At 38.8% G+C, this 26,494-nt stretch overlaps 1 protein-coding gene across 6 annotated transcripts in view; it reads right to left on the reverse strand.

Moving 5' to 3' along the window:
* Positions 1-661: 661 nt before the first annotated feature.
* The window catches only part of LOC111604585 (dystrobrevin beta), a 28,407-nt gene continuing 2,574 nt past the window's right edge, over positions 662-26,494 (reverse strand). Inside the window, exons 2-9 of one of the 6 annotated variants that reach the window (XM_023322704.2) lie at positions 6,597-6,957; positions 6,449-6,534; positions 5,585-6,384; positions 4,906-5,524; positions 3,792-3,899; positions 3,298-3,354; positions 2,690-3,033; positions 1,415-1,457 (exon numbers count right to left, since the gene is read on the reverse strand). In XM_023322704.2, coding sequence (XP_023178472.2) covers positions 2,708-3,033; positions 3,298-3,354; positions 3,792-3,899; positions 4,906-5,524; positions 5,585-6,384; positions 6,449-6,534; positions 6,597-6,934 — 2,334 coding nt within the window. In that variant the 5' untranslated portion in view covers positions 6,935-6,957 and the 3' untranslated portion in view covers positions 1,415-1,457; positions 2,690-2,707. Of the gene's footprint in view, positions 830-1,413; positions 1,458-2,689; positions 3,052-3,110; positions 3,173-3,297; positions 3,355-3,791; positions 3,900-4,905; positions 5,525-5,584; positions 6,385-6,448; positions 6,535-6,596; positions 6,958-26,494 lie in introns of those variants that run through there. The other 5 variants (XM_023322696.2, XM_023322708.2, XM_023322709.2 and 2 more) reach the window with 5 other exon arrangements.

Consider the following 26,494-nt stretch of genomic DNA (forward strand, 5'->3'; position numbering starts at 1 on the left):
ATAATATAAATTGATATATAATAATTTAAATAGTATCGACATAACAATGGATACCTTAACCTTTCTTTTTAATAAAACTCAGCTTTCTTGTATGTATATAACATAAAATACAATATATCCAAAATATTAAATGTATAAACTTTGGAAAGTCCTCTAGTTTCTCTTCAACTTCGTCCAGCTCATAGATGTATATATATAGATATAGATATAGATTGCATACTTTATGTAATTATTATATCGTATATCAAAGTGTTTGTTTTTAATATTTTATTGTACTGCTGCCTTTCTTCTTGAGGGGGATTAAATTTGAAGGAATCAGCATTTAGAATTTGATTTTAAGTTTTTTGTTTCTTTTTCTTCTTTGCTCAACAATTTCTAGTTCTAAGTACATAAATTTCTATTTAGTATTTGTATTTGTATTTATATTTGATTTTCCATTTGTTTCAATACTTTGCACAACTTTAAGTGTGCAAAAAGCGCTTTTAACATAATCCAAAATTTCTGTAGCAAAGGCAACAAAACAAAAAATTATAAAACAAAGATTCAAGAGATTCAAGAGACTTCAAATGTACGTATTTAAGAGGTATATATATATAAATATATATGCACGCCACTTTCATAAATTATATTAAGATAGTATATAGACTAAGTTAGTCAATAAATAAATTGCTCTAGATCAAACATAAGTTTTAAGTTGTGTTTTAAAAAGCTAAGCGAGAGCCTGTATATACTTATATGTATATATATATGCCCAGTTATCCATTTAGTTATTTTGTGAATTGAGACTCCATTGTGCAAATTGCTCCTGCCATTGGCTATTCGCATTTGCCTGAAAGAATAGCAAAAAATATTGAATTAGAAAATGTTCATAAAAACAAGTTAATGCGCTCTAGTCGGGAGTGCTCGACTAGGAGATACCCTTAACCCTGTGTGGAGCTGTTATTGCACACATTCCGCTTACAGCGTTAATGGGTTTTACTATGGGAAATTTTTTTTTCTAATAACTTTTCTTAGAATGTGATAATGACATCCATATTTGCGTATTTAAAATACACTATACACGGACGGATATGGCTTGATCGACTTGGCTCATCGTCGTGCTCAACCATATGTAAATGAATAAGAATTTCCATTATCAATGGGTTCAGGGTATACAAAAAGATTATAAACTATATGTATCAAGAATTATATAGCTACCCACAAGTCTAAGTGTTTAGCATGCAATACCAAAATACAAAAGAAAGTGAAAATAAAATTATATATATAGACTTTATATATATAAACTGTTACACAAGCTACAGACATCAATATTAATATTTTTTGGGTGCATGTAGAAACAAAAAAAGATATATATATATATGTAAACAAAGAAGAAACTGTTGCTAGCAGGATTTCTATATCGAAATCCTTTACCTTTTCATTCCATTCGGGATTATATGTTTGGTTCTCATCGAAATCTGAAATTGTTTGCAAATTGCATAAGAATCAGTTATATATATTCCAAAAACTAAGCCTAGGCTAAACAACCTTTTAGCACATTTTCTGTTTATTCTATATAGATATATAAATGTTTTCGATATTTGAGCTAAATACAGTGAAACACTGATATGTGCCACAATGTTCAAATGACAAATGGACTGATTCGAGTGGAGAGTGGAATGTCAAATGAACAGACGAGAGAGCGAGAGAATGGAGAAGACAGAGAGAGATAGAGGGAGAGGGAAGTGAACGCGAGAGAGAGAAGGTCTTGATGTAGACGAATGCAAGCTAAACTTCAGGTATGCTTATATATAGACAGTATATTTATGAAACGACTTGAGTGCAACATGAAGGCTAGTCGAAAGACAAGGTAGGCAGCGGCGTAGTCAAAGGGGGGCCCTTAGTCGAAAGTGTCCGACTAGCAGATACCCGGAATGTAGCTTTTACTATCAATTTAAATTTTCAATAAATTCAGTTGTAGTTATATATATATTGATGCAGTTATTGATGCATTCTTTTGACATGTAAATATACTCAATATACGTCATTTGCTCAAGTCTCTACTAAATGAAGGAGATATATTTTTATTAGTCTCTAAAATCAGATATATTTATCAACTATGTTTTTATCACAAAATGATTCATAATCATTCGTAAAGATTTATTTTTATGTTACCCAAGCTTAAAAAAGTCAAATATGCAGCTGGAACTGTGTGAGTTATGCCAGATATATATATTTTAAGACAAGGTTAACTTCCTGGTTCATATGAAGCAGACAGATAAACAGACAAATAACTAAACGAAGAGAGGAAGACATGACTTTATCTACTCAGCTCATCGAGCTAATCAAAAATATATATATATATACTTTAAAGGCGCTTAGCCAAACCTTTATTACTTTTCTTAAATGATTTATAACTTTCATTTAACAGATCCAAGATAAGATGTGTTTATATCATATATTACAATAACCTAGCCATAATAGCCCCCCTTACCGACTACTGCACTGTTCCTGCTATATCGCAATGAATGATTCAGATATTATATAGAAAAAACTCCATTTGTAAATCCAAAAAGTTGGAAGCAGGTGAAAACTACAATCAAAATGAACGGAAAAACTAACGAGGCATAAGATAAGTATATGATATACGATTACATAGCATATCATTAGATACATATATACATATTATATATAGGTATATATATATTACCTGAAGAATCGTTTTCTTTTATATATTCAAACTATATTTCATAATGTAAGCGTGCATTATCAATTGCAGCTCATCGATTGTCTCACCGATCTCGTGGAGGGCCGGAAATCCCGCCTCGTGATCGTCGATGAACAATTCGGGATGATGGCGATAGGCGAGTAGACGATTCAACTCAAATTGCTCCTCAAAGTCAGCATCCCCATCGAAGGGATCTGTATAAAGGGGCGTGGTCAACGCAGAGGCAGCGCCCTCACATTCGACATCCCCGCGATCGTTGCCAAAAATCTGCTCGTAACTCTGACAATCGCAATCGCAACTGTTGGACGAATTTGCCGATTCGCGACCTTCGATGTGGCGATATTCTTCAAATTGGGGTTTTTACGATAGGAGTTATATGTATATAGAATAAAATCAAAATTGAAAAGAAAAACTCAACTCAACATTTGCAGCATTTTTTCTTATGCCGTCTATTGGGGAAATAATCTAAAAAAATATACAAAAAATATGGAAAAATAAAAAAAAGTAAATTTGAAAAACAAGGCGAGATAACTGGGTGGCAACGCTGTACACGAAATTCGGAGTCGACGTCGGATTTTTGGAGCACTTACCCAAAGGCAAAATGAAACGCGTTTGCGGCAAGGCGCCGACGACGCTGTTCGATTGTCCTGGAGCAGTGGAGCAAGGACAAATACAAAAGAGAGCAACACACGGAGAACACACAGCAAAGCACACAGAGAGAGATAGAGGAAGATAAAGAAAGAGAGGGAGAGAGAGTGGGTGTGTGTGAGACAGAGAAAGAGAACATTCAATCAGTGCCTAAAAGCCTGGGTGCTCGAGCCAAAATGCAGTGTGAAAAAGAAAGAAAAACAGCTCTAAAAGCCAGGTGCAAATTGCAGGTGCAAAAACTAGATATGTATAAGCTATATATGCTATATCATATATATAAATCAAGCAACTAGCAGCAGCCGCAGTAGCAGAGCAAGAGGAAGCAAGAGCGCATGGGTGTTTCGAGCTTTCATTTGAGGACTTTTCGAATTTCGACTTTTGCTTTTCGAATTGGGGAATTTGTATTTCTTTGGCTTTGGGAACTGCTCAGAATTACCTGCATTTAGATCGCTGACCATCGTTGAAATGGCCGATGTTATGTTGTCGGCAGCTTCATTCAGCTCCGCATCGGCATTTGGATTGGCATTCAATATGGGCGACGGGGCTGTGAAGCCATACAATATATATATATATATATATATCGTATGCATACATATATATATGTGTGTATATATATAAAGCGAGAGACATTTGTAGACATATTTGATAAAGGGTGAACTATAATCGTGTGTTCTTTACAGCAGTAGCCGTTGAGTCACGAACCGCCATTAAGTGCTATCGATATTTTATGTTTTCAATTGATATCGATATATATACAAATCTTTTTACCATATACTTTATAAGCAAGATGAAGTGCTATCGATAAGTTATTTATGTGTTATCGAAATACAGTGTTCGCTACAAATATCGATATGTTTGATTATATCATAGTGTTAAACGTTTATTTTGTCCTATATCATATCTAAATGTTATCGATATATGATATATATATATAATATAATGCAAGTAATGCATATCGATATAGCGAGAATAAACGCTAATAGAATTGAGTCTACAAATTTTGAATATTTATTGCCAGAAAGCGTAAATATAAGTTATCGATATGTTTTATATCGATGATTGACATATATAAGTGTATCGATTTTTCTCTCATTTATCGAGACGAGTCAATACATTTTTCTATTCTTATCGATCGCATAATCTTGCCTTATAAAGTATTACAATTTATCGATAACAATTCTATGTAGAAAAAATATATCGAATTACAAAAATCGAGCACGATTGCAAACTCGTGACACGTCAGCAGCTGCAAGGTGAAGAGTGTTTCGAGACAGTGGTTTAGTGGATCAGTGGCTATATGTGTGGGTGTGTGTGGTAACTGTGAGACAGCGATTGATTCATTGTGTATCATAAAGTGGAGTTAAGTGTTTTTATATATTGCGTGTATGAGAGACAGAGACAGAGAGAGATAGCGCTGAATGTAGCCTAAGAATCAACTGTGTTCATTATGCAGCCAACCTAAACGAGTTAAAGAAGAACCCAAGATCCAATATCCAAATCCAAATAGAGTCAAGGTAAGCCCTGAAACCCCTTAAGGACTAAATACTCACTTGCACTGCCATTGGCGGCAAAGGCGCTGCGCATATCGCTGCTGATCTGATTGAGCTGCTCCATTTGGCTCTGACTGAAGCTGGCGGAAGATTGATTTTGTTGCTGCTGCTGTTGTTGCTGCTGTTGCAGTAGCTGTTGCTGTGTGGAACGCAGCATTGGATGCTGTTGCAGCTGCTGCAGCTGTTGAGCATGCAAGGCGCTCATGGCGCCACCACCAGCAGCTGCTGTGGACGCACCTGCCGCTCCACCGCCAGGCATCGGTGGCGATTTGCCCGAACGTGGGCTCGAATTGGGCGTGGAGCGTGGCGAGGCAGTCTGTTGATTCTTGAGCATACGCATCAGACCCTCCAGCTGTTCCATCAACTGTCGCCGCGAATCCTGCAATGCGCCCAAATGCCCCTCCAGCTCGCCCTTGCGCTGCCTCAGCGCGCGCAGCTCATTGATCAGCGCTGGATTCTCCGGTGCCATTTGCTCAGTCTCCTGCTGTCGACGCAGGCGCGCGATTTCACGCATTATCTCCTTATTCTTCGATTCCAGCTGCGCGATCAGTTCGCGCTGTGCACGCGAATTATCTGTGCCAATGGGTGTAATGCTCTCCGCATTCGGCATATTCGAGGGCTAAAAAGATCAATGACTTGCTTTAAGATGAATCCAGTTGATGAGTCTATTGGAACTCACCGCTCGATTCTCCTGTGCTAAACGCGCTGCATAGCGTGCAATTAGACGATGTTCCTCATCGTTGGCCGAGGCAGCGGCCACCCGTGACATTGTCGTATCCAGACTACGACCGGTGGCACGTGAATCCAGCGTGCTGGAACGATCAAAGATGCCGGGATGATGGCCCGGTCCGGGACCGGGTCCATGTAAATGACCCAACGCCGGATCGGAGAAGCCATTGTGTGAGGGCAACGGCGAAGGGGGCACAATGTGCGATAGATTGAGTGTCTTTTCGGGCTGGTCGGGGAATCGTGGCAACACTTGCGTCGTCTTCTCGGGCACACAGCGAAAACTTTTGCGCAACGAGTGTCCGATCTGTTTGCTTGGCGACTTATAGCTCGAGTACTCTTTCACCTCGTGATCGTTTTGATGGTTCAGCGATGTCTTGCCATGCCAAAAGCACTCCTGGCACAATTGGTAGGCGTGGCACCGCTGACAACGATAACGGAATCCGGTAAAGTTTTCCTTATGGCAAACAGAACAGATCGTCGGATGCACAATTGTCTCAACGGTTGCCAGCCGATGCAACAGCGGCAACCAAACGAGACACGATGGACCCGGTTCGGACATAAGTGTTGCCATGAAATCATTCACGGTGACCTTATTCTCAGCCGGAAAGATCTCCTCCTCCAGCCCATCCTTGTAATGAAATGTCGGTGATTCATAAACAGCCGCAGGCAAAGCTAAAACTTCACGCAAAAACTCGCCCAGCTTCCAGGCAACCAGCTGGCCAGCGCCATCCGAAATCTGTGAGAAGATATCTAAACGACAGATAAAATGTGTGAACTGAAGTCTTATGTCTGCATAAAACCAAGAGCTACTCACATCTAAGCTTATCCACCAGCTTGCCCGAGCACATGGTAGCCAGCGCTACTTTAATGGAAAAAACGCGTATTTTGCCAGAGTTATCGCTGCAAGAGATTAGAAAAGAGATTAGCTTAGGATTCTACTTCTCGTGACTCCATTCGCTCACCTGCTATAGGCAGCCAGCAGCCAATTGAGCAAGAGACCGGCCTTTGAGTCCACTGGCACCTGCTGTGCCGTTGGCAAACGCTTGTTCAAATTGTGATAGAGCGATGAGACCAAGGTCTCTAGTCGAGCTACGCTCACATCACTTTGCGGCTCCAGTGTGTTCAGCCCATTCTCTCGAAATGCCTCGATCACGTTCCATATATCCACCAAATGTAGATTTGTCGATTTCTGTATATAGCGCAACTTGGATGCTGTGCGATACGAGGCAAAGCGTATCGAGTCGAAGGTCTGTAGCCGCAGATCCTGCAATATAGCCACGCGAGGCTCCAGCTCCATCATGTTTCAACTAATTGAGATCAACTCTGGAATGATATTAAAATATAAAGTATATCAGTATTAGCTTGTACTGACATGAAAACGCAGTCAAGTCTATTTGATAAATGATTTAAGTGAATTTTAGCTCAAATGATGCCGGGAGAACCCGACCAGGAGCTACCCTGACTATAAGCAGAGCTGCTATTCCAATTTGTATCTATAGGTTTCTTATTTAAAGACCCGTTTTTTGTGCTTCGCCATTTTTAGCTTTAATGTCTTATATTCTACTTCTGACTTCTAACTTTCTCTCAGCTTTAATCCCTAAACATTATTTAGATGATTATGGCAGTAAAATAAATATAGCCACGCAATTCTAGGACACAGAACTCTCATAAATTGAATTATTTTATGAACTAGTCCACACACATACACACACACACATATGTAGCTATATATCTATTTATGTGCGTAATGTACTTTATGGTAGCAGTTGAAGAGAGAGAGAGATGTCCCGCTTACAACTTAATATGCGCCCTGTAAACATGCTGTGGGTGCTTAGAAACATGTGTATACGGAATATTTAATTAACGCATAAATAATAATGCTTAGAGCCACATAACTGGGTCATCAGCTGGCAAAGGATGGCAGAGCAAGCGACAAAGCATCGTCGCGTCGCGTCCCGAACATCATCAGCTCTTTTTTTTATAATACGCTGCTGAACCCATTGAAAATGATTAGTGGGGGCATATTGGCTTTGTTAGAGTGTATGTAACAGGCAGGTAGAAGGCGCAGAGAAGTCCCTACAGAATTTATATGATCTATATCAGGAATCAGACAGTCAATCTAGACATATCCCTCTATTTGTTGAGCCATCCATCAGAATATTTGTCTGCCCTTGCGTTCGTACGTAAGTACATCTATCGTTCCATATCTCCGTCTGTCCATCCGTCTGTCTCATAAGCAGATATGCTCAAAAAAACTGAAGTATACCTCCTTAAAGAATATCTCTTTCCTTCCTCTTGGTTAGGTAAGGGTATTTGTTAGTCGAGCACTTTTGCCTGTCGGTCGAACACTCTTGCTGTGCCATAAACATCAGCCGCAACGCGAATGCCAAAGCGATTGGCAAAAGGAGCAGCCAGGCCAACAACAGCTGCCAGCCCCTAACCAGGACCTCCAGGCCCACCCTCTAACCCACTTCCGTTGCTGTCTGCCGTTATCCCGCCAACAATGCTTATATTTTTTTTATACTATTTTTTTTTTATTACATATTCCATTGTCAGGAGGCAGCAGCAACCGCAGCGTCTGTCTGGCGGAGGCAATCTCCCCAGTTGCCAGCGGAAGTGCAAGTGAGCAATCCAAAGCAGCGACAATCCTTTCAGTCCCTCAATTCTCTTCTACATTCATGATCCTTTTACCTACTAACAAAAAAAAAGAGACTACAAAGCGCGTTGATAAGCAAATTTTATTAAATCATTTGTAATCCTCTTTGCAATACCAATTAATCGAAGCGCTTTAGAGAAATGGGAAATGAAGTCCAATTGGATGCTGTGTATTGCTCTCTCTCTCTTTCTCTAACTGTCTCTGTCTCTATCTGACTCTAGCTCCCTTCCGACTGCAGTTTGTTCGGGCCGTTTGGGACTGCTGCACCCTTTGTGCAGCAACGCAGCAGTTGTCGCCCCAAAGTGTCTGTCATTTATTATGTTGTTCGAGTTGTTGCTACTTTTTTTTTTGATTCACACATCAGGCAGAGTAGCAGGATATTATCCTGCTGAATGAGTGTGCGAACATAACTCATGTTTCCCGGCCGTCAGCGACAATTTGAAGCCCGTGCCACAGTGGGTGTGCGATGCAATTTATATGCTTTTTATAACATCCTCTCTTTCACTCTCTTATGCATTCTGTAGTCTTGCCTCTCTAAGCGATTCTCAAATATTCATAGTAAAGATATCTCTATATATCTTACTTTGCGTCCCACTCATTTTCTTTCTTACATCTTTGCTTATTCTCTTTCTTAAATGTTGCCTCTCTATGCGATTCTCATATTGTCAGGTTCATATTGCCATGCAGTCCCATTCTAATGCCATTTAACGTACTGTCAAACCACTGTGCCGCTGCTCATCAGTTTCAAATTTGCAGCAGATGAGTGAGACCCGAACGTGATGACGCATTCAGGATGGCGGAGGCTGGAGTCAAGATAGACAGCACGGCACAGTCAAACGTGGCGGAAATAACATGTGACAGAAGTGTGAGTAGTGCGAGTAAGATGAGTAACGAAATACAAGGACATTTAAAGGCAGGATTCCACTTCACATTCAAATGCCGCTGCTATCCTATTTATATATACCAAATTTGGTGAGGCGAACACAACACCCTAGATGACAGGACAGAGGACAGCTAGCCAGGATAGCAGCCAATCTGCTTGTCCAAAGTGGAATTCAATTTCGAGTAACCTCCGCTCCATGTAAATGAGGCCGTTGCTGAGGCTGAACAATGATGACTCATATGCTACGGCTCCAGCTACTGCTCCTTGTGCTGGACTCTAAGCGAAATGGAGCGACAAAAGCTGCCAGGACATACGTTTGTACATTTATATAAATATGCACATACCGCTTGCCCGGACAGATGTGGGCCAGCTAAACAGCACATCCACCAACACACAGTTATATATATGTATATGTATATATACTTATATTTATAGATATACATGTATATAGCTGCCTGCATCTTGTTACCCAAACCGTACGAAGGACGCGCTGCTGTGAGCTGTGTAAACATTTGCGCACAAAAGTATGCAACGAGTCCTGCCTGAATTATTCGAGTTTGGCAACGAGGCTATGAAGACACATTGCAGCTGCAGAGGGGACAGTTCGGTAGAGGAGCAGCTGCAGCAAGGGAAACGCATGCGGTTGTGCTAGCCCCAAGGCGACGACATTCAATGTTTGTCTCTCTTTCTTTCTTTCTCTCTCTCTCTCTCTCTCTGTGTGTGTGCTTCAAGTGGCCCAGACAGTGGTTCAATCGGGTCGAAACAGTGGATAGTATGAGGAAAAAAACACTTCAAAAGTTGAACAAGCGAAGACGGAAACACAATGGAATAAGAGAAATGGTAAAAACGAAAATATAAAAAAATTGGCCTAATGCTTGATAATAATCTTAATATATCAAATCTTACTTCTTAGATCTTAGTTTTCAGCCATATTACCCATCTGCTATGTTCTCCTTCTAACTCCGATGTCCCATAACCCTGTCCTTTGCTTTCTTCCTCCTCTTATGGCCTCTCTACTCTCTCCCATCTTAAATCTCCTATCTCCTAAGGCCTATCTCCTATCTCCTATCTCCTATCTCCTATCTCCTATCTCCTATCTCCTATCTCCTATCTCCTATCTCCTATCTCCTATCTCCTATCTCCTATCTCCTATCTCCTATCTCCTATCTCCTATCTCCTATCTCCTATCTCCTATCTCCTATACCTAATGTCCTATCCTATCTTGATTCACCCATCTCCTATCTCCTATCTCCTATCTCCTATCTCCTTTCTCCTATCTCCTATCTCATTCCTAATATCCTATCCTATCTTGAGTCACCCATCTCCTATCTCTCTCTGTCATAATTAAGTTAATTTTTTCCATTTTGTGACCACTGTGCAGCAATCTGTTTACTGCTTGTCCTGCCTGCAGGTTGTTGAGCTGAACTGAGTTTTGGGGTCTCCCACAAGGCTGACCGCCGTTCGCTTGTTTGCTCGTTGGCATTTGGTATCATCAGCCCCCGAGATTTTGGGTTAACTGAAAAATGCTTCGGAAAAGCGTTAACACATTTTTCATGGAATTGCAAATGGCTAAACGTTTGGATTGCAGCAAATGCTGCAGTTAAAGTTCAGTTCGGCTTTTGCTGTACATTTCATATTCATGGCGCAGTTGGAGTTGAGCTGGTTGCTTAACAACCACAACGTAAATATTGTAGAACATGAATAAATATAAATAAACATGAATTACGCTTGTTTCCCTGAATGTTTAATGGAAAACTTATTCAATGCAAAGTTTTGTGCGCTGCGTCACAAAACTTTGATTAAAGCAAATGCTAAAACTTTGCTCATCATCAAATGCCAACTGCATGTTGAACATGAACGAGCCACACAATCGGGTCAGATATCGGAGAGGGCCAGGAGGTAGCTATATGTCATAGGACAAGACGTATATAGGTCAAAGCAGCGTTCCCTAATGAATGTCATGAGTGTGACGACAACAGCTCAAATAGCAAATAGTTTAGCAAATAGTTAAAAGCAATTTCCCACACACTCAAAGGACGAATAATTCGAGGAGGGTATATTAGCTGATTGATCAAGTATGTGAGAAATATACGAATGTTAAAGCTTTCAGTAAATATTAATTAATTCCAGTTCGTATTTTAAGCATATCTCATGAACTAACTAATCTATGACGTAGGACTACCTACTATATATTAAGCCTATTGAGTTCTGTAGACTGTCTAGTTCGGCAGATTGCACTAAAACCCAGCTCTCTCATTGTCTCAACATTATGCAACACTCAGAGCAAAGGGAAAAGTCCCAGGTGAACTGAACTTAAGCTACTTATGGCATAACTTTTCCTTCTAGCTTTCATCTTGATGCTCAATTTACGCCAAGGAAGAAGTGCAAAAAGTAATAGCAGAAGCGCAGTGAGAAAAGGAAAGAGAAAAACTTGCTTTTGCCAGTGATGAAAAGCAACTCGGCAAAAACGTTCTTAAGCGCCGGGCACACAACAAACAAGGATCCCGGGCACTTTCAAAAGATTTGAAAAGAAAAAAAATAAAACTTTGCGACGGCTAAAACAAAAGTGAGCAGAGGAAGGTGTTGGCATATTTCCGTAACAAAATCCAGCCAAGAGTCCCGGCTGCCTGCTGCAGTTCGCGTGCCTTGTCAAATCAGAGACAACAAAAACAACGACAACAACTGCTTTGATAACTGACACATAATGCAGAATTCTGCATTTCGAATTCCAGACAAGTCAGTCGAGGCGAAATCGTTCCGTTTTATTTCGTGTTAATTCACCTTTTTCCATTCGGGCATGAAAAATGCGACCACAGCAAACAGGGCCAAAGGAACAAACGACATGAAATATGTTATATAAAAGAGTTTGTACAAGTTGAAAGAGGTTTCGTCGAAATTTAAATACCCTAGACTAGACATATTAAAGTTGTTTGTTAGGCTAATTGTATGAGGAAGAAACTCCAGCTGAAAGATATGTTATCGGATATAAACATAATATAGAAAGAGTTGAGTGAAGATATATTAACTAAAACATTAATGCATGTGCACTTATCGATATATATCGATCAATTTAAAAATGTGTACATTCCTTATAGGAACAAACTCTTTCTCCCTCGGTCATTCTTTCTGTTCAATTCGTTATATATACTTAGCATACCCTATCAACTCACAAAGGTACACGGTATTAGTAGTAGCAGCAGCAGCAACAACACGAAACAACAATCAACATTGCATGTCAAGCTGGAATGATAATCTGAAATCGGCAAGCCGTGCAATAACCTTTTGTCTCGATTCTCTTAGTCAAAGCCAAAGCTAAAATACTAGAGGCAGGTGAACAGGTGGACGTAGATAGAGCTACAGCCAAGGTAACAGGAAAATAGCTTTTCATCTGAAGAGAAACAATTGCAGTTGATTGAAGAAAACAACTCTTTCGAAGCTGCAAGGGAAACGTTTTTAAAGCAGGTAAAAACGAGAACTAATTGATTGAAGAGGGGGGGGGGGGGGCGTGGCAGCGCCTAAAGTGCTTAATTATGAGAAGCCAAAATGAAATTAGTTCATGAACAGCAACAAAAACCAGAACAACAACAGAGGAAGAGCAGCAAAAGAAAAAATAGGAACTAAGCACAAAGTTTAGAGAGAGAACAGGAAGAGAAAGGCAGGCAACGGGAGGAAGCTGATGGAATAGGCACGCAAGCAGGAGCAGGGCCAGGCATGCTAGAAGAGCAGCCAGGCAAGTGGACCATTATGGCAAGCACGAAGAGGAAGGTGGACCAGCAGCAACAACAACTGGAAGCAGGAAATGCTGTGCCAGTTAGAGATGCCAAAGCACGTCATCGTCCTCCATCACAACACATCAAGTGCACAGACCACCACCACCACCGCCTACGCTCGGTATGAAGCAGGCGGTTCTGTAATTATGCAGAGAAATGGGAACATCACCAGGGGACGGACAGCTGTTGAGGGAAGATTCAAGGGAGAGCCGTGCTGAGCTGGCTTCGTGCTACTTAGAGTGCAAGTTAACTCTGGCGTTTGGATAATGGAAAATGCACATTCCATTCCGTCAGCTGCACCCACAAAAAGTGCTATTAGACGAGACGAGCTGTGCACACGACCAAGGATTAACAGAGTGTTGCTCAAGTGGACCGACAGAGGACGCTTTATATATAGTATAAATATAGCCTTTATATACGGTATTCTTTGCGACGTGGACACTTCAAAGTGTCCACAAAGCCGCGCATTAAGTCAGCCAAACAGATGGCATTATAAAGACAACACGAAACAAAAAGATATATAAAGAAATTCAGAGTAAGCAAAACATCAGACATATATTAAAAGTCTGTCAAAATATAAACCAGATTTTTAAAGTCTGACTTTTATTAAATTACAAACATACCCTTAATATTTTATATATATTTTTTATAAATTTCAATTTGATGCTACAATAAATTTACTATTATTTTTAGCATATTTATTTTTACATTTATTATTTTCTCTGGCAGATAATATTTTATATATATTTTTTAAAAATTTCAATTTGATGCTCCAATAAATTTACTATTATTTTTAGCATATTTATTTTTACATTTATTATTTTCTCTGGCAGACCCTCATTTAATTTTTAATCATTTTTTAGATCATAACATGCTGAACCTTTTTTTGTTAATAAAATAAATTTCAAATAAATTGCATCGATTTATTTATTTAAAACTGTTTTGCAAGCATAGCCCTATTATCTATTATTTATTTCACTATTTTGTATTTATATTAAACATAAAATGTTGTAATTTGTTGTTCCATGGATAAGACTGATTCTCGACATTTCATTTCAATATTTAATGAATTTTCAGTCATACCCCCATTAAACTGTTCCATATTTTATTATGGACTTCAACCTGCCGCTGCCTTTTCTTGCTGATTGATTCTCGTTAAAGTGTCGCAACGAGTGAGCCAGGTTGATTTAAAGGTTGACACCTGCTCGAAACCAGCTCGCATAACGCCCACACACAAATCACTCAAAGCCTGGGCTCAGTTACAAATTATTCAAAATATGCAAATGAAAATGCCAAACAAGTGACGTCAGTGTAAATATAGATAATTACTATATAACCACAATCCATCCACATCTATCTGTAAACTCTTCGAATTATTTTTTTACGATAACACCGTTTCTTACAATCGATAGGAATCGATCATTGAAATTATTCAAGAAAACTAAAAAAATATGAATACATAGTTTAAGGCATCTCCCTTCCCAAATACCCGTACCTGAATTTAATTATTACTCTCCAAAATTGTTTTTAAGAAACTGCATTAGAATCCCCTAGTCGCGCACTCCCAGCTAAAAATCACACTTACTTGTCTTATATGAATTTATATAACCAAGCAAATATTTAAAAACGTCTCTAACTTCAGCTGTAATAAATATACTAATGCTTTATTTCTCACACCTCTAATGGGCGTATCCAACAGTTCAACACTGGATGAGTCACAGCTCAAATAGGTCATATATCAAGTAGCTCTCTGACAGACAGTTGACGTGAACTATACCAACATCAATATACCCACTTTACACTTAATGAACGAGCATACAAATTAAATATATTAGCTCTACTGATCAGCATTGATCAGCATTTTAAAATTAGCCCAGTTGAATAATTATTTGATTTTCAAATATTTGCTAATACTATATTAATTGTGGTTGTTGTTGTTGTGTTGTTAGTATTCGTCACGCCTATTTTTATATGCATATATTACAATCGGATGACACGTAGTACGTGCTAAACTGCTAAAAAAGGTAAAGTTCAAATTATGCGAAAGCAAAAACCTCAAGTTTATATTAAACTAAAAAGCTTACAGAAAATAAATTACAAATTACAAAACGGATTTTAGTTAAGTTCTTCTCATTTTAGTCTAAAGTTCTCTCTTTATTATGTTTATAAGTCACAGCTGATGCAATTCTCTCTAAATATATATTCATTACGTTTCTTCAGAAGAAACTATATAATTTATCAGAATTCTTGTGATTAATAATTCATAAGCTTAAGTATTCAATTTGTTCCTATATAACAAGTTTTCTATTATTCCTATTATGATTTATAGGGCTTTGCCCTATTCGATGATTTTTAAAATAATTCTATGACTAGCCAGAAATTTTAGATAAAATATATTATCATAATGATTAGTCAGCATAAAACAAAAACAATATATGACAAATATATTTTGGCATTCTAAAATTTTTAAAAAAACAAAATACAAATTTTAATGCTGATTTATAAAAGGGAAAAGTGAGCATATTAGCTTTTTCCTCCTCATTTCTACTACAATATTCATAATTTTAGAGAAACTCCTGGTCTCCACTGTCGATAGCCTTTCACAGTTTAATCGATATATATCGATTTATTTAACATTACATATTTATTTCTGAGCCTTATACAGTCAGTAACACTCTCAACATTCTGACTTCAAATGAAATCTTATATCTCTAGTCTTACGAATTCTTTGTAGGCTAAGGCTGTTTACCAGCCTTTGCCTTTGCCTTTGATCTTAACCCTAATTGTTTTTCTATATACCATATATATCTCATATGCAAATTGTATTTTCTAAACCAAAAGCTAATTGTTTAAACAAGTCGAAAATTGTTTAGACAACTCTATGGCAAAGCATGCAAAAGCATTTTACATCAAGACTCTAAAAGAAAAACCAAGTGAAAATTGTAAATTACTTTACATGAATACCATGTAAATTTGGAAAGTGCTTAAGGAAAAGTTATCAATGGGTGTATTTGATAAGTAGAAAAACCAAAAAAAAATATAGATTTTGAAATTTAATTTAGAGAAACAGAAAAAATGCATATTTCTTTTTGATACCTAATCAATATCAATATCTAGTGCTATCTATAAGTTCTATATAATTGTATATCAATTGCTTAATCAAATATTTTATCAGGAATCAAAAAATGTCAAGGAAGGGCTTAAGGTTTATAAAGTATAGTTCGCATAGTAGTATCTATGAACTACGTATATCTTATCTATATATAGCAGTAATTGATAATCGAATACCGGATATTTACAAATCAAATACATTTAACCTAATCAGTATAGCTTTTAGTCAGTGTTTCGAGAGTGCTCGACTGGATTGAAATGAGAAATTCACTTAACTGCTGTATTTGTTATCTGAGTGAGCTTTACGACTATCTATACAGCTAGTTGAGAGATTTTAGCTCTTCGATTATTAGTCGATATCATGCAAATGGACACAGCTACTAAATATTTGCAATTAACTCAATTTGCGTTGGCTGTAAGACAAACTGTGTAAAATGCTACAGCTACGTAATTAGCAGACTGTTATTGTAGCTCAAGTATATATATATATATATACCAGAGTAAGAATATACCCCGAATGCGCATTTGCAATGTGTTTAGGGTATAGAAAAACCACAGAAACGTGCGATTGTTTTTGACTTCTGTGGAGCAAATAACTCGCGGCACTACATAAACAGCTAAGGCCTACAAGCATGCAAGTATATATATATTATATATATGTATCTATGTATATATATATATGTATATATATGGGTTTATGCTCTATATATTTATATGAAGTTGAGAACTGCAATCGCAGACAGCGTCCCACGCGCTGACGAGTGCCAAGTGGCTTGCGACATGGAAATATCTACACAAAAATATATATACAGATATTTATACATATATTTCTTTTACATTTTACACAAAAAAGCGTGGGCAGCTTTTCTCATTTGACGTTACATTAGGAAAGCCCCCAGCTCAGCTGTGAACAGAATTGTTTGTTGTTTTTGCTGTGTCGACGCGATTTATCAAGTCGCGAGTGATAAGAATCTGCAGCAGCCGATAAGAAACTAAATTTAGCAGGCAATAAAAGCTGCGCAAAGACAATACAAGCGAAAAGGAAAAACGCTGAAAATTGCATAATTCAGCTGAAGAAATGTTACTTTGCCTTTACCTTTGAGGCTTGTCAATTGGGACACAAAGGCGTGGTGAAGGTGTCGCCACAAATCAGGTGATTGCGACAACGAACACAAAATCAAATCAATGCGGGCTGGAAGGTGAAGAAGAAGTGAAAGAAGCACAAGAAGCAGCAACACTAAGCAAATAGAGCGTTGCGACGAAGCGGCACAAAAAGTTAGATTCAAGAGCATAATGACTATTATATACCCTCACCAATACATAAATTGACTAAGTAGAAGTAGAGTGAGTGAACTAGAATGAATTGCTTTAAGAGATTCATATATAGAGTAGGTATTTACCCAACAAATATATAGCCACATTATAGCTGAGTCTTTCTATACATATATTTTGTATACATTTGCTTTCAGAGAAACTCTTGTCGTCATCTTGAAGCTATTCAAACTTATACTTTGCAATGTCTTCCTCTCTTTCTGTGCCTTACATGCTTCGTAACGAATTCGTTATACTTTTCAACAAGGGCTAAGCGAATTCCAGCATATTTGATTACAAATGCCTGCAGTCTGCTTGGCCCGATTTGCTTGCTATACCCTGTAAGCAGAGTGAAGCAGGGCTTCTTTTGTAAGCTAGAGAGATCAAGTAACTTAGAGCATAGGTAGAATTATAATAATTTTAAATTAATACTGTTAGATATATCATATCATCATATATATATATTTATATATTGATTGATATATATATATAAATATAAATATTAAAATATATATATATTTTACTATGTTAAACTTAGACTTAATAATTTCCTTAGCTAATCTCAGCTTTGCCTTTTAGCCAACAAATAAGTCAACAATTTTTATTCCAACTACTGTTAGCTATTTATACAGCGTATCAGGCAGTCGCTTACAGCCGTTTTCACGCTTTTTCACAAACCTCAACATTCTGTTGGGTTCCTTCTTTTTTTGTGCATAAATGCATAATGGGATTTAGAATGCGACTGTCCGACTTGACAAACATGAAGCACAATATGCATATATATATCTCCCTATATATATATATATATAACTGGCCATGTCAAGTGCAAAGGCCAATCAATACGCATTAAATGCAAGGTTTTCTCTGTTATGCATAACTGTTAGCCCAATTACAGTTATTTAATTCAATTACCTGTCGAGAATTATTTACAATTTGCATTTGGCAGGCAAACAGACAGCATAAAGGAAATCGTTTTGCGAATTAAACCGGAAAAGCTCATTTTGTAAACATTATTAGATTATAAACAAACCAAACAAGAAAATAAAAAAACTTGTTTATTCCTTAAGCTTTATGCATTGTTTATGGAGCAGATCAATTTATCTGCCCAGTGTTTGCTGTGAAAACATCTGTGCAAACATCTCTAGACTAATTGAAAAGACGTCAACAGCTGATTAAGGTATATGTAACACTACATAGACTAGAAGTTAATAAAAATTCAATTGGTAGATAGTACTTCACAAGAAGTTTCTTTGAAGTTATCTTAGATCTAAAGATATTATACTTTTATATTAATATGAGAGGTAGGGATATCAAAATAGGTTTCAATTTATAATGAAAAACAGAAGGGAAGACACTATAGAGGATATGTAAAAAGGAGTGAGAAGCGAAGAGAAGGGCAGACAAAAATACATTGAAAGCGAGAGTAGAACAGAGCGGGGAGTTGAGTAAAAGAGAGAGACTTATGGAGACATAGATAGAGGGAGAGAGAGATAGTAATAGCTTTTAAAGAGTATAGAGATGTTTTGTAGTCTTTTTAAAAAAAATATATATAGTAATTAATAATGTATGATTAATAAGTCTTTAAAGTAATGAGTAGAATTAATATCTGCTTAAACGAAGTTCTTCTCTTTTCTTTCCCTAATTATATATATATATATATAGTACTCCGAGTATATATACTTATGTGCAATAGAGCAACATGGCAATCTCCATCCCCATCTAACTCAATCAACATCTTGTCGCTGTCACATCACCCAACCAACTGTCAACATGTTGTCAACTAATTGAAGTTTGATATGAAACAGAACAGATTCAGCAAGGCAGCGCACAGCTGACCGCAATACTGTCTTTTGATCTAGTTCACAGATATATAAACAAACCCAAGGAGAAGAAGAAGAGAAGACAAAGCGGAACTGGAAAAACGAACTTCAGCGCAAATCGCTGCCAGCTGGAAAAATTGTGCATTTCGAAATCTGGCCAAGAGGCAACTAAGTACCAAAAATAAAGAAAGAAAAAAAACATAAAATGTAAAGAACGTGCTCCACATATTTCGTGCTATGTGACACGTTAGGGGTGCGACGCTGAGGTTATGGCTAGGTGGGCGTGGCAGGCAGAAAATGTAAGTTCAGTTCAGTTCAGTTGTTCAGGGGAAAGCTAAATGAGGCGTGACATAGAAAATGAAGCGCAGGCCGCACGCACACACAGATACACACACACTTGGTAATTGGGAGCGCACCCACAACAACAACAACAACAACAACAAAGGGTAACAACAATAATAATAAACAAACGCTGAAGCGCCAAGCCATTGTGCTTAAAAACAAAGAGTCCGTGAAAATTCAAGACAAGAGCACGAAATATATTTATGCGGTGGAAAAATTGAAAAATCTTACGAAAAGCTTAAAAAGCAAATAGAAGATTGGCCAACAGGCGAAGCCGCCAAAAACAAACGTTAGCCCAATGGCCATAGACAAAAAGAGATGACACTAGACTGAGAGAGATGGGTAAGAGAGGGAAGGAGAAAGGCAGCATAAGCTGCAGAACTCTACTCAAGTGTGTGAGCGCCTGACTATGAAAATACCCTGTAGACGCTAAAATTAATGAAATGTAGATTTGGGTGATGCACTTTAGTTTGCCTGACTAGACAGTTACCCTGTGTTTAGGTATCTTGAGTACACTAATTAAACAATATTAAAATATTTACTACATTTTAATATAATCTATATATTACTCGTATTATCTGTAAGTTTCAAATGTTCGCTTCATAAAAGAATTTTTCAGATAAATTATTCCTCACTTCTCAAATAGAAATTATTTTAATATTATCTGAAATTCTTTCAATTCAGATTATATATATCTATGTATTCTATTATACAGAGATATATTGCTAAGAGGTACACTGAGCTTATTACTAGCCATATTGCCAGCTTCCGACATACCAATGCACACTTACAATATACCTCAATTAAATACATTCAATGTGTACAGGGTATAATAGAATGGGGGCCAAAGGGTCAGACAATTAACCCTTTTTTGTGGTAGGGCAGGCTGAGGCAGGCGCTAGGGCAATTCAACAATTGCTTTGAAGTTGCCTTTGTGTTGTGCCTGGCTTGGTTGGGTTGTTCAGACTGAGTGTTGAGTTGTTGTTGTTGTTGTTGTTGCTTTTGGCTAGAGGTGTTACCCGTTTCAATTGGAAAATAGCTTTAATTAGTTTATAGACAAGAGCGAGCAATGCAATAAAATTAATCGCTTATGCCGTAATCGCATTTAAGCCCCAACCCCCTCTCTCCCTTTCTCTCTGACAGTGCTCTCAATTCCCAGAGAATCAATCATGTATGGCGAAGCGTACCTGATGCCATTAAAGCCGACTTAACCAGATTGTCGGCTACTCAAGCGGAAAGCCTCTGTTTTGCTATTTTAGCTATATATACCTACGTATATGTGGTAAATATTTATATATAAAGATAATCTCGATTGCATTAAGGTTTTCGGCTCTTTCGTTCTTTTCTTTTTCTTTTCACAATATACAGAGCGTGAAACGTAGATTTTCACATGCAGTAAAACTCGAAATCCGTAGCAAAATCGGGGCTAACAGCATCTGCTACCCGGCTGTCCACACTGAGCGTAGCCAGTGCAGCACATAATGCAACGATCTGGCCTACAATCTGAGCAACAACACTTGCCACCAAATGGACCAAAGCAATTGCCAGAAGAACTGCAACAATTCGACTGCGTGTAGGGAGGACAGCGACACATCTTGAAAGCTAATCAAAAATACATATTTAAATAAAAGCTTTAATATTTCGATTAGCTGCTACTCACATTAGGGGCCTTACTATTTGCAAAAATTTATGTTTCACAATCAAATTTGGAAGCTATTTTCAAAAAGTTGTCAAATACTGGGAAATAGAAATTTTACAATAACAAGTAGACATTTCAGTAATATATTTTACAGCTACATATTTAATATCAAAATTTAGCAAAATGTATATGACCACAGCTAAATAACAGCCTTACGCCCATTATATTTTATATCATCACAGTTGATGCTCAGAATATGCAAATCATTCAATAACAATTTCGAGCTGAAAGTGAAATTTTTCATTATCAATTCACAACACAAGTGTTTGAGTGGGCGAGTTAGAGAGAGAGAGAGGGGTACAGTAGAAGCACCACACTGGATTACTAATATACAGACAAACATAGCAAATGATCAGCATAGGTGTTTGACTTAACCCGACTCGTCTTGAGTCGACTCGGCTCTGCTTGGGCTCAGCTCAAGCTCAGCTGTTGCTGCTTAATATCATTTGAAACCGTAAACTGAGTGAAACAGAAAGATAGAAGGAGAGCATATAAAACCACTAGTCTACCAATACAAACGCAAACGCAGCAAACGAATTGCAGAGCTATTGTTGTTACAATAAGAACACTGCTTGACCCGACACGGTTCTGCTCGGTTAGACTTGGCTCGGCTTTGTCTCTGCCTCTACTTCGGGCCTCTGCTTCGGTCTCTGCCAGTGCCCTATGCCTCTGTGCTCTGCCTCTGCCCTAAGTGGAAAAGAGTATATTGAGTGCACTGATGCGTATACAAATACAATTACAGCACTTGGATCGCAAAGCTATTGGCTTAGCAGGAATTCGGCTTGAGCTTACTCGACTGGGCTCGGTTCGACTCGGCTTTGATCGACTCGATTCGGCTCGGCTATGACTTTGGCTATGCTTTGATTTTGAACCTTTTGGTTCTGCCCTCTGGTTCTGCCTATGGCGTCTGACTCTGCCCTACGCCTCTGCTCTCTGCTGTAACAGACCAACAGTTCACACACAAGCTGAGAGACTGAGTGGAAGAGAGCGATTAAACTACACTAATACAGATATAAAAACAATTACAGTAAATGGATCGCAAAGCAAGAACTCGGCTTGAGCTGATTCAGTTAGTCTGAACTTGACGCGTCTAGCCTCGCCTCGATCTGTCTCTGAATCGACTATGACTTTGACTCTGACTCTGACTCTGCTTTAGCCTCGGCCTCTGCCTATGCCTCTGCCTTCTGCCTTTGACGTCTGCTGCTCTTGGGCACCTGCTCGAGCATTAACCAGATCTGACTCGACGCGACGGTCTGCCCGTGTGGTCGATTAGCGGGCGTAGCACCCAGTAGAAGAAGAAGCACAAGCAACAGCAGACGCCACAGCCCCCGCTTGGCATTTGCTCCCACCGGTTAGTGGGATGGGTCGTAGCCGTAGCCGCAGTCGCAGCAGCAGCAGAAGCAGCCGCAGCCGCAGCCGCCGTCGCCGCTTTTCAAATGCTAAAATTGGCGATTAGTCAAAATGATGTCACCGAGTTATTTTGATTGTTTTTTATATATACATACGTATTTATTTATTTATTTTGCTTTGCTTTCGTTTATTTATTATTTTTTTGCTATGCTTCTTGGCATTTTGGCATGACTCTTCAAATCGGAGACCCATCAATTTGCTCATTGATTAACTTCACGGAGTTCTTAAGTATCAAAAGGGAATTCTAAGGGAATACCAGCACATTATGACATTTAAGCTGGGCTTTACTTTTTTATTGTATCTTCATGTCTATGATATGCTCTTATATATATATATATTATATATAACAATATAAACATCTTTTTCTCAAGCAACTTTTTTTGATTAAAGCTCGTCTCCAAGAAAGCATTTAAACAGAAATTACTTTATTGGCTGATGTAAGAATAAAAGAGCATATCATCATCTACCTATATAGGGTATGCAATGATTTCATACCAATTAGTAGAAAATAAAAGCAAATTGAAAAAGTATTTAATTTATATACAGTAAACGCGGAGTAAGAGGAATTGTTTTCAAGTATATATTTTCATATTAGGCCTTTTTATAATTTCTGCATTCTTGAATTAAATAATTTTCAAAAATAAATAAATAATAACATTCCTAGTTTAAAGAAATATTTCATATTACTGACGACTAAAAATTATAATTCTTTATTTCTTAAAAAATAATTTCTAATTTGAATTTTTTTAGATTTCATGTCTTTCTCTTAATGAGTGCTCACTGTATCATATTACTTATACCATTTAGGGAGCAAGATCTGATCTAATGCACTGGAAGCAAGTAAAAATTAAAAAACAAAAAAAAATAAAAAGAACAACAAATGACAGCAGCTAAAAAAATGGCACAAAAACTCATTTAATTACGAAATACCTCAAAAATAGATTTAAAAAAAGGAAACAAAATGGTGCGAGAGAAGGGGAATTAGTGATGCATACAAATGAATTGAATGAATTGCAAGAGTCTGATTTACAGTAACAGAAAACAAATAAAGCAATATAAAAAAAAAAACAAAAACAACCACAGATATGTGTAAACGAGCTTTTAACAGGCGAAGAGAGGGAGAACAAAGAGGCGGTAGAGTTTTTTTTTTTTTTTTTTTTTTTTTTTCGTTTTTATTTCTTTATTTTGTTGCAGCTTATTGTCTTAGACTCTATAGCGCATTTAGCTCTAAACCTTAACTAATGGGAGGGCAGATATGCCAATTATTCTGCACTTGTAGCTACTATCTTAATTAGTTCTAATATTGTCTAGAGGATGCAATCTCTTCAGTCTTCGCCTATTGTTGTTTATAGCCAGGTTGCTTGCGAGATGGTTAGGATGCGCTGCAAGTCTGTCCGCGTATCTTGAACTGTGTCGCCCAATGAGTTCAGCAACTGTGGGAATTGCTAAATCCCTATGTAAGACTGAGTTTCTTACAAACCAGCTGGCTCCAGTCCATCTGCGTAGTGCTTTATTCTGCAGGGTCTGAATTTTGTTCCTTGTAGTCTTCGCCGAGGAGCCCCATAGAGAGATACCATATACGAAGGTTGGGACAACTATTGCCTTGTAGATGGCGGCCTTGCTGCTGTAAGACAACTTGCTTGAAGCTCTCAGCATCCAGTCGAGGGTTTTTAGCTTGCTTTTGCATTTTGAGGTTACTTGACTTATGTGCGCTTTAAAAGTCAGCCTTCTGTCAAGAGTGATACCAAGGTACTTTACTTTTGAGGCTTTGGGAATAGTGGGCCCCAATGCAACGCTTGGGCAATCTCCTCTTCTAGTGGCGAAGGTAGTATGTACAGACTTTTGTGCATTAATGGTGATACACCACCGTTTTGCCCAGCGTCCGAAAGAGTCCAGATATTTTTGTAGTGAGTCTGAAGCTTCTTGCGCAGATACGTGACGTGATAAGATGGCGGTGTCATCTGCATAGGTCGCTATGAGTACTGCATCTGTACTTCCTATATTTGGCTCGGGAGTTGGCATATCTCCTGTGAATAAAGTATAAAGTGTTGGGCCTAGAACACTACCCTGTGGTACTCCAGCCATAATTGGTCTAGTCAAGGATACTGTTTGCCCCCTTGACACTTGGAAGGTTCTTCCAATAAGGTATGAGGATAGCAACGCGAAAAATGGGGCTGGAAGGGTGGTCCTCACTTTCTGCAGCAGTCCCAGGTGCCAAACTCGATCAAACGCCTGTTTGATGTCTAAAAAGACGGCAGAGCAGTACATCTTTTCTTCAAAGGCTCCAAGGATATGGTGCACAACTCTGTGAACCTGTTCCGGTGTTCCATGCTGTCTCCTGAAGCCAAACTGATGGTTTGGAATGGCCTCCTGGCGTCCCAGATGTGTCAGTACTCGTTCCAGAAATATTCTTTCGAATATTTTGGAGAGTACTGGCAACAGGCTAATTGGTCTGTACGACTCAATTTCTCCCACGGGTTTGCCAGGCTTAGGAATCATCACAATCACGGCGCGCTTCCAGCAGGCTGGAAAGTGCCGGATGCGGAGCATGGCGTTGTACACCATAGTTATGTAGTCTATGGTGGAGTCAGGCAGTGCTCTAAGGACTCTGCCGTTTATTAGATCATATCCAGGGGATTTTTTTGCCTTCACTCTTCTGATGTGTTCAAGAACCTCTTCTTTTGTACATCCAGTTATCTGGTCTTCAGCTGGGAGGGGCGAGAGAACGATGTCTTCTGTTGCTTCGATTTCTGAGGCCTCTGCGGTAATCACCGGCGTGAATTGGTCTTGAAGGTGGTTTGCAAAAGCCTCAGCTTGAGCTTCGTCTCCAATGTGCCAGGAACCAGAAATGCTCCGAATGGGATGACGTCGTATTGGCTGCCGTTTGAGCTTTCTTGTAAATTTCCATAATTGAAACTCTGCGTCAGTGGGCGATTCAGCTCGTACCAGCGCATCGCTGATACACCTCTTTTGAAGCAGGGCGAGAGCAGCTTTAAGATGCCTCGTGGCTTCGTTGTACATGGATTTGGCATCAGGCGTGCGTAATCTTAACCAGCGTCTCCTGGCCCATCTTTTGTGTATTAGTAGGTGTTGGGCCTCCAAGGTGAGGGGGATGTTGTACGGAGACTGTTGTCTTGTTTGGCAAGATGGTGGGGCGGCTTGGTGCGCAGCTTTGACTATTTCTTCCTGCAGTTTGTTTGCTGCGTAGTCCACGTCTTCAGGAGTGTTAAGTTCCATTTCTATGTGCAAAGAGTAATGGAGCTCGCGCCTAAAGACTCCTAAATCTGATCCTGCTGGCAGTAGTTGTTTCCTAATGGGCAAGGGCTGTGGCTGCGCGTGGATTGTGACTATTAGTGGCAGGTGGTCAGAGGATAGGTCCAAGGATTCTTCAATGGTCAATTGCCGGTCACAGATGCCTTTGTAGACAGCGAAGTCGATTGCCGAGGGCCTGTGTCCATTAATTGGGTAACGGGTGGGGGCTCCAGTCGCCAATATGCTGAATTGTAAGTTTTGAATCGCCTCAAATATGACTTCTCCGCGACGATTCGCACTATTGCTTCCCCAAAATGGGTGCCATCCATTCCAGTCGCCGCCGATGAGGGTCTTATTCAACCTTTGGCCTAGAACCTGTTCCATGTGATGATCACACAGACCAGTGTTTGGCGGAAGATAAATTGACGCAACTTCGATCGCTCCAATAGACGTAGGCAGGGTGATGGCTGAGACCTGCATTGTTGCGTTGCAAATTGGCAGTAAAGGTGTATGCGGTATTGTTGCTCGTATGAGGATTGAGGATCCACCAAAGCAGTTTGCTCCTTCACCATGAGCCTGATAGTGTTCGTATCCGAAAATTTGTGT

This window comes from Drosophila hydei, unplaced genomic scaffold (genome assembly GCF_003285905.1).
Source record: "Drosophila hydei strain 15085-1641.00,03,60 unplaced genomic scaffold, DhydRS2 tig00008125-arrow-arrow-pilon, whole genome shotgun sequence".
Classification (NCBI taxonomy): Eukaryota; Metazoa; Arthropoda; class Insecta; order Diptera; family Drosophilidae; genus Drosophila; species Drosophila hydei.